At 32.2% G+C, this 9432-nt stretch overlaps 1 protein-coding gene across 1 annotated transcript; it reads right to left on the bottom strand.

Annotated features, from left to right (window-relative positions):
• Window positions 1-7454: 7454 nt before the first annotated feature.
• On the bottom strand, window positions 7455-7820 carry LOC139840972 (uncharacterized mitochondrial protein AtMg00820-like). Its single transcript, XM_071831211.1, has 2 exons — window positions 7599-7820; window positions 7455-7553 (listed from the first exon to the last, which is right to left on the bottom strand). Exons 1-2 carry the CDS (start codon window positions 7818-7820, stop codon window positions 7455-7457), a joined length of 321 nt encoding a protein of 106 aa, XP_071687312.1.
• Between the last annotated feature and the right edge of the window lie 1612 nt (window positions 7821-9432).

The raw sequence follows: 9432 nt of genomic DNA, 5'->3' as shown, positions 1-9432 counted from the left end.
ATCGTAGATGGTCTAAATGGCCAAAAGTTTGATGATAAAGAATGGAATGTTGGGAACGCTCGATAGAAAATTTGGTACTGAAAAACAGATTGAGCAAACCATGAAGGAGACCAAGACCAAATACAAGGGCCATACCATATATTCAAAGAATTTAGGTAATTCTTGATCCGATGAAACCTTCAACGAATACCTTGCTCCTGACTCTAAACCCCTGCGGACAATATCCTGCATCATCCTCCGATCTTAGATATTCCAAGATATCATCGTATCTTTCATTATAAATATCCTCCATATTTCTGTAGATATTTTCATAACTATTCTTATCTGAAATCATTAATCTCTTCGCGCTATCAGTATTACATCATATAAGAAACTGTTAGTTTCTATATTCTGTAAACTTTCGAGTTTAAATTATGAATGTTTTTGAAAAAGTGTTGGGAACTGATGCATGAGTTAGTATAATATAATGACACTTGATCAACGTGATTATATTACAGTAAGTCATGTTGAGTTTCTAATGGGACGTGATGATTCACAGATCATAACATCATCATGTGCCATGTTACATAACTCTTTCATTCTGCTTAACTTCTGAACATATCAAGAAAGTATATTCTTGATAGTTCTATTCTCAGTGATTCTGGTAATTTGATAAATCAAATCGTGCTATTTCGTTCTTTCTTGTTTAGAACATGAAATTCATTCGAAACTCCATACCTATGAATTCTGGACCATTACTTGCGAAAAGAAAACAAAAGCATGAAGCTCGAAAAATTTGAAAGGGGGTATAAATCGCAGCAAATAAGAGATAGCATTAACTGTGAATGACAATGATTATAGAAGACGGAAGCAGGGACTCCGAAATATAAGGGAGAATATAAAGCTCGATAACAACACATAAATTACAAACCGTGGATATTAATACGAATAGCAATATAAAGACATGGTAGAATTAAGAATAGTATCACCCCAAAGTAATAGTAGAAGTAAACAGATTTTTCTGGTGGAAGATTGAAAAGAAGGATGATAGAAATGATAATTAGGAAAATATCAAGGATTAGAACTGAATTAAGCATTTTCACAATCTTTTGGATGTATGAACTAAGAAAGAAAGTATAGAAATGGTGAGAATAATGGAACGGAAGAGTTTAATTTATAAGGGAAATACCAGACAGAGTAAACGAGGCAGATCATCGTATTTAATTATAGAGATCTTAATTTTCTTATTCGCCGAAGAATCAAATCTTTTAGATTTCGAAGATTTTCTTTATATCCCTTGAATTCCGGAATTCAACCTGACTACGTCAAAAGCTAAGACAAATCTTTACTTCTTTATTTCACTTTTTTGTAATAACTTCACTCGTGCTCTTCGAATAATCGAATTGTTTTATCCATATTACTCAATGATGATAAAACTCTATTGTTAGCCATGAAAACATTTTTATTGTTAGCCATGACCACCTCACTCAAATTTCGGGACAAAATTTCTTTAACGGGTAGGTACTGTGACCACCCGGAAATTTCCGACCAAATTTAAACTTAATCTTTATATGGTTTAATGTTTCGACACGATAAGCAAAGTCTGTAATGTTGATGTTTCAAAAACTTTGAATTGTGTTCATGTAATCAATTACCCTTCGACTATTCCCGACGATTCACGAACAACTATATAAACAGATGCATATAGATATTATTGAATTAATATATGATTAAACTGTTAGAATTAATTATGTAAAAAAATATGCGATGTAATGGAAACTATATTTATAAATATATAGATATATATAATTATGTATATAAATATTACTTGTAAATATATAAAGTTATATTAAATCTATTTGTTTAAAAATATATAATATATTTGTTTTAGTAATTAAACTTGCTATTTTAAAACTGTTTATATATAGAATGTGAATATATTAAAAATAAATGATTTCGAGCTTAATTAGTAAACGTCAGTAACACTCGATTGACGTTTTATTAGTTTTAATATAGATATAGTACATATTCAGGAAGGATTGAAATAAAAGTTAAACTGTAAATTGATTGCGAAGATCTTAGATTTGTTTAATATATTTTTACCTTTTTAAGTTTGAATATTAGTACTCCGTACATATAAATTGGAACAGAAAATAAGTAATTATCGAACCTTTTTGATCAGGTTTCAAACAGTTAATGAGTGAAATAATTAAATACAATTAATCTAAAATTTTGGGATTTTTAGGAACACTTTTATACGTTAACTGTTTAGCATTGGACACGAAATCATATCCGTGAATAACTGTCGGCAGAGAAATAATCTAATTACTCCCGTGACTTATTAACTAATTAGGGTCACTGTTTGCTTTTCTTCATGATCTAATTATATATATGTATTTTGACATACATAAGACATATATCATATATATCATGTACTATTAAAGCTCTGTCACCACCGGTACCATCAACCATAACCGCAACCACAATCACCTCCTTCCACCACCATGACCATCATGAACCACCATCACCAAGAATCACCTCTAAACCGAACATCCTATACCACCCTATAATCACCATTTTTATGTGTTTTTTTTTTGTTTCTTGTCAAAGACAACCCATCACTATCCGTCACCCTAAACCGGACCACCGTCACCCTGCAAGCATCATCACCACTTCTAAATCGTGAAATTCATCACCTTTATTCTTCTTTCTCCTACCATCTATGTCATCCATTTCATGAGTCCATCATCACTTTTAAATTTTAACAAACTACACCATCTCCGAACCATGTCCACCATGATCACCATGATTACCGAACAACCACCGCTATCATCAACATCAAAATCTGCGAACATATTTGCTACCACTATCTCGCCATCAAACGACCTACTCCATCACCTTTCACCATCACTTTGAATCCATTAAATCCGTCACCATTCTCCACCTCTCTTCTCCCTCTCCCTCTCATCTTCTCTCTAACTTTCGTTTAATGCTTCCATTTTTATACGCGAACACCATCAACACGAACATGTAGCTGCTGCACCCACTTGATGCTCGAAATAAAATGGCTACTGTTAAGGTATCTTATCGCCAACCACCACCTTTCTTTTTGCTTTCCTTCTCTCATTGTAATCTAACACACAATCCATAATGATTTGATGCTAATCTAACCATCACCAACATGATGCTACAATTGTCTTTCTGTTGCTAACCGCTATTCAACAGACCCCAAACCCATCAATATAACTACTCGAATTCGCTGTTTACTGCACACATTCTCTTTTCCTTTCTTGTAGCCAACCAATTTACTAAACAAATAATCCACTTGCTAATAACAAGTAATAGAGTTGGTTGCTTGTTGTTTTCTCTTTCTGGCCGACAGCTTTTAACCAAATAACCCCACTTGTTATTATAGGAAAATGAAGAGGAATTGTTACCCGAATTCTTTTGAGCCGTAATTTTTTTTTCTATCTTTGGGACCGTATAATTATTTAGTTTGGTGGACTTGAATAACGGGCTTCTTGATTGAACTACTATTTTGTTTGGACCGTAAAAGATCTATTGGGCCATGATTTCACATATCTGTTGGGCATGACTTCATGTGACTAATGGTCCAAGAATTTAACGTTAATAATAATGAATTCATGATGATGCCGAAGTGATGATGAAGAGGTGATTGTGATATTATTATGATCATGTTGTAGCGAAATGATAATGATAAAATTAGATTAAGTTATGATTATGATTGGAGTTATGAGTATGATGATGATCATGGAGAAGAAGATGATTAGTACGATAATATTTATGTGATGATACCGTGTATTATGATCGATGGTTATGTTAATGATCAGGTTAATAATTATGTCGATAATTAAGTATGATGATAAGATGACTTAATGATGATGATGGTTTATTAGTTGGTCGATTGATGATGAAATGAAGTCGATGAGTGCAAAGCTGACTAGATAACGATTGCTTTTGTTTCTTTTAAAAAGCCAAACCAAAACCATGATCTGCTTTTGCTTTATGACTATGAAAACCGTAGGCTTTTCTTGATATTAATGGACTCTTTTAATATTTATTTGGACTGCTCGATTTACAAAACTTACACACCACGAAAAATGTTTTTATTTCGAAAGCTATAATCGATGATGAAGACGATAGACTGTATGTTGGGTCACTAGAGATTTTAAGGGAACTTGCAACTTGATTGAGAAAGAGGATAATCGGTTTAGATATAATTAGATATAAACATGCGAGATATAGACAGAAATGTGTGGATGGCGTAATGGTTAGGGAGTTGTTTGGTTTAGCGAGAGGTCGCGGGTTCGAACCCGGGGAGGAGTGACAGTTATGTTTTTTGGGAAGCTTATGAATTCTTTTAAAGGTAGCATTTTTAGTATAATTATTACAATTATTATTATTAACATTATTGATATTATTGTTGTTATCATTAAATGATAAAAATATCATTTTTAGTAAAAGTATCATTACAAACATTATTATTATCATTTATTATTAAAGATAGTACTTTTATTAAAATTTATATGAAAATTATCCTTTTTATTAAAACTATCATTTTATTTATCATTATTAGTATAATTATTATTTTTATTATTAACGTAATTTTTATTATTATTATTAATATTATTTTTAAATACATAAAACATATTTGATACATAGTTATATTAGTATTACATAAAATATTGAATAAACATATTAACATTTATTATATAAATATTACATATAACAAATTACTGATTTTTGATGTAATACCAACTACAATATATATATATATATATATATATATATATATATATATATATATATATATATATATATATATATATATATATATATATATATATATATATATATACATATATATACATATATATATATATTGTAATATAACTATATGTATGAATATTGATTATTTACAAAATGACTATATATAAAATATAACGTAAGGTATAAAATATAAATAAAGTATATATATTTATAAAACTACAACACTTAATATATAAATATTATGTAGGAGGAATTATGTGATTATATGTGTTAATATATATACTTGATATAGGTTCGTGAACCGAGGCCAACCATGCATTGTTTAGTATCGTCGTATGAATATTTTTACTACAAAATATTGTAGAGTGAGTTTATTTGCTCCCTTTTTAAATGCTTTTGCAAAATATATATTTTTGGGACTGAGAATACATGCGCTGCTTTTATAAATATTTTACGAAATAGAGACAAGTAATCGAAACTACATTATATGGTTGAATGATCGAAGCCGAATATGCCTCTTTTGCTTGGTAACCTAAGGATTAGTAAACCAGTCTACTAATTGACGCGAATCCTAAAGATAGATTTATTGGGCCTAACGAACCCCATCTGTTGTAGCGGATGCTTTAGTACTTCGATGTTGTTTTTATCATATCCGAAGGATTTCCCGGAATGATAGGGGATATTCTTATATGCATCTTGTTAATGTCGGTTACCAGGTATTCACCATATGAATGATTTTTGTCTCTATGCATGGGACGTATATTTATGAGAACTGGAAATGAAATTCTTGTGGTCTATTAAAATAATGAAAATGATCGTTTATGATAAACTAATGAACTCACCAACCTTTTGGTTGACACTTTAATGCATGTTTATTCTCAGGTGTTAAAGAAAACTTCCGCTGTGCATTTGCTCATTTTAAAGATATTACTTAGAGTCATTCATGGCATATTTCAAAAGAGTTTGCATTCAAGTCGTTGAGTTCAGTAAAGAATATGATTAAGTAAATGACAGATTAGATCATTTATAGATGGATATTATGAAAGGGTATGCATGCCGTCAACTTTCGATGTAAATGAAAGTTTGTCTTTTAAAAACGAATGCGATGTTTGTAAAATGTATCATATAGAGGTCAAGTACCTCGCAATGAAATCAACTATTGTGAATCGTTTATAATGTATATGAACGGGTCCGTTCACACTCCCACTAACCGACATTGTCACCACCCTCACCAAGGTTGAAAATCTCGAACCCATACAACCAACTCCATCATTTATCAACCCACCCCCAGTTTCTTCTTTGGAAATGGGAAATAAGATTTTTCGCACCACCAACCTTTCCACCGCTTCACCCACTTACATTACCATTTTGGATGCTACTGATGCCTTTTTAGATTTCACGAAATTCCTTGATCCTGATCCCACATAAAAATCATCAAAGTTTGTGGTTATTCCAACCGAGCATGAACCACCTGGGATGAAATCAATGCCTTTGTGCACAGTGGCGGAAATAGGATTTTTTTCACCGGGGGAAAAAAAATTAAAACTGTAGCAATTTTTTTGGACAAAATATGGAGATTTTGGGGGAAAAAATTGAGGTTTTTAGGCTAATTATGATGGTTTTTAGGCAAAATTTGATGGTTTTGGGCAAAAGTTAGAGAATTTTGGGCAAAATTTGAAGTTTTTGGGGCAAAATATGTAGGTTTTGGGACAAAAAAAATAATCGTCGGAAAACTCAAATTTTTTACACTAGATAAAAAACCCACTGGGGGGCCCTTGCCCCCATGTAGTTTCGCCCCTATTTGTGCATTTGTTCTGGTTTTGAGAGTACTGTTGTTACCATCCTTGAAGACAATTTTGATTTTCAACTGGTGGGTATTGATACGATTGGACATTTTAAGATCATAGATAGGCCCAAGCATGAGAGAATGCTACCAGCTGCTATAATCAATGGTAGCTTGATGATCCAAGACAAAAGCCCAACTCGGTGACTGTGAGCCGATCTGAACAGTTAGCCTAGATTGCAGTTATTAGAGTAAAACGAGATGGTCGTGTTGTTACCCACATCTCTTCATGTCCCATATTATTTAGGATAGTAGACTAGCAAGTAGTTAGTGATAGTTTTCATACTAGAATTTAGTATACATAAGTTCTTTATTATGAATAGGTAATTTGTTTTTTTTTTTTTTTTTTGAATGACAGGTTATTTGTTTTGTTGGAAGACATGATGAAAATTTTTGGTTCATATAAAAAAGTCTCTTCTCTTATCTTATTTCTTAGAGAGAATGACCATCGAATCGGTTTTCTAGCACATGCATGTCAAGAGAGCACTACGACATTCTATTCTATCATATGATATATTTGTTCAAATTCATCAACCGCACATAAAAACTCAACATAGATACCAAATGAGTTTGATATGTAACCGGACCAACTTAAGGACTCAACATAGATACCAAAACTATGAAAAATAAGACTTTGTTTCCAAGTCTTTTATTTCAAATTCTTTAAAAAGATTGGTTTTTAAGTTTCAGTAATTATTATATCGTCAACATAGATAATTAAACACATTATGAGATTATTTCTTTGTTTGAGAAATAAAGTGTGATCCGAGTTACTTTGTTTGAAACCGTAATTTTTCATTACTAAAGTGAATCTCCCAAAACCAAGCTTGAGGGGATTGTTTTAGCCGATACAAAGATTTTTTAAGTCGACAAACTTCCCATTCTCTAAAGCTTGTGGTGAATCGGGATGGTCCTTCCATGTAAATCTCTTCTTTGAGCTCTTAATGTAAAAAAAAAAAAAAAAAAAAACATTTTTCACACAAACTAGTAGAGGCCAATCTTTATTTGCAGCAATTGAGAAGAGAACTCTGATAGTGTCGATTTTGACTACCGAAGAGAAAGTTTCTGAGTAATCAACCCCATAAGTCTGAGTGTATCCCTTTGCTACGAGTCGAGCTTTATATCTTTCAATGGTTCCATCTGCTTTATGTTTTATTGTAAAGACCCAGTGGCATCCTACTGGCTTCTTTCTTATGGGAGGATACATTTTTCTCACATATCATTTTTTTAAAGCTTCCATCGCCTCTCTCCAATTTTTTGACTTTAAGGCGTGTTCTACTGATGTTGGTATTTCTTCGGAGTATATTGCGGAAGTGAATTTCATGGCTTCATCTGATAAATTTCCTCTCGCAATATTTGTCATCAGATATCTTGATCCGAGGGCTTCTTTTTCAGGATCATATCGTGGAACTCTCCTATTGACTCTTGGAGGCAAGATATATCCTTTCATCGATTCATTTTGACTTTCTTGAGCTTGCCTTAAATTTTTTATGATTGGCTAACCTTCACTTGGCCTTTATGGTACATCTCGTTGAGTTGCTTCATGAATTGAACTTTATTGTTCGTCTAGAATATCTTGTTGACTTGATTTCTGACTTGAACTTTGTTATGCGTCTGGAATATCTTGTTGAGTTGATTCCCGACTTGAACTTTGTTGTTCCCCTGAAATATTTTGTTAAGCTGATCCGATTCGACTTGAATTTTTTCGTTAAATTTGTGATGAGTTTTCTTTTTCTATTTGTATTGCTTGTGATGATTTGGTAATTTGGTTGATTTCTTGTGATGAGGAAATCATTTTCAACCAACTCACAATGTCATTAGAATCAATCTCCCCCTCACTTGTCTGTTGAGAGCTATAATAATATTCCATCTCAAGATAGTCATAATTCATTGTAGTGAACAAGTGAAGTCTTTTCGGACTGTAGCATCTATATCCTTTTAGGTTGACCCCATACAAAAAAAAACACACTTTTCAGCACATGGGTCGAGTTTGGTTCGTTCATGTTTAGGTCTGTAAATGAATACAGAACAACCAAATATTTTAGGATTGAGGGTAAGATTAGGTGGAAGTTCATGAATTTTTGATAGTACTTGGAGTGTATTTGAAGATCAATAACCCTGGTCGGAAGGCAGTTTATTAGATAAGTTGCGGTGGCAAGTGCTTCTGGCCAAAAAGATCTTGGAACATTAAACTCTATTAGTATAGACATAGTCATTTCTAAAAGTATGCGATTTTTCTGCTCGGATACCCCATTTTTCCGCCCGACTACCCCATTTCTAAAAGTATGCGGTTCTTCTTTGTTTTTTTTGCCAAACTACATGTCTCGCAAGTCAATACGTAATTTGGTGGAAATAATTTTGGAAAAAGAAGATTAAATAACTAACAAATGGGTGACCCAACCTTTTATGCCATAACCAAGCTTCCCTATCAGGTGTTTGTTTTTAACAAGAGGAACAATTTTGCAATTTATGTGGGTCTTTTTTGTTTTTATTAAACTAGAAGATTTTCTTTGCAAACAATTATCAAGAAGGGGTTTATTTTTTAATAGTTTGGGGTCTTGAAGGGTATTTAACGTAACATGTTTGGGAAAAATATATATCAGGGATATTTTCATCCCACTTTATGATCCTATGTAACAACATAGGGTTTATTTCTTCCCTATTTACTTTGCTCGATTTATCATTTATATTTGAATGATCTGAAGGATTATGGTATAACCCTTTTTCCGATTGTAAAAGAAGATTAGGGTGTAACCCTTTATCTCCTGCTTTCTACGTTTTGTGCGATTCGAATTTATGAGATTTATATGATAAATTTG

Source organism: Rutidosis leptorrhynchoides, chromosome 4 (assembly GCF_046630445.1).
Source record: "Rutidosis leptorrhynchoides isolate AG116_Rl617_1_P2 chromosome 4, CSIRO_AGI_Rlap_v1, whole genome shotgun sequence".
Lineage (NCBI taxonomy): Eukaryota > Viridiplantae > Streptophyta > Magnoliopsida > Asterales > Asteraceae > Rutidosis > Rutidosis leptorrhynchoides.
The sequence above is the reverse complement of the archived record's forward strand: the minus strand, read 5'-3'. Positions and strand labels throughout refer to the sequence as shown.

Excerpts from the sequence above, each read along its gene's own strand:
- LOC139840972 (XM_071831211.1), bottom strand. The coding sequence starts at position 7,820 with ATGTATCCTCCCATAAGAAAGAAGCCAGTAGGATGCCACTGGGTCTTT. Across the intron at positions 7,554-7,598 it reads ATAAAGATTGGCCTCTACTA|AGCTCAAAGAAGAGATTTAC; the intron begins GTTTGTGTGAAA and ends TTTTACATTAAG.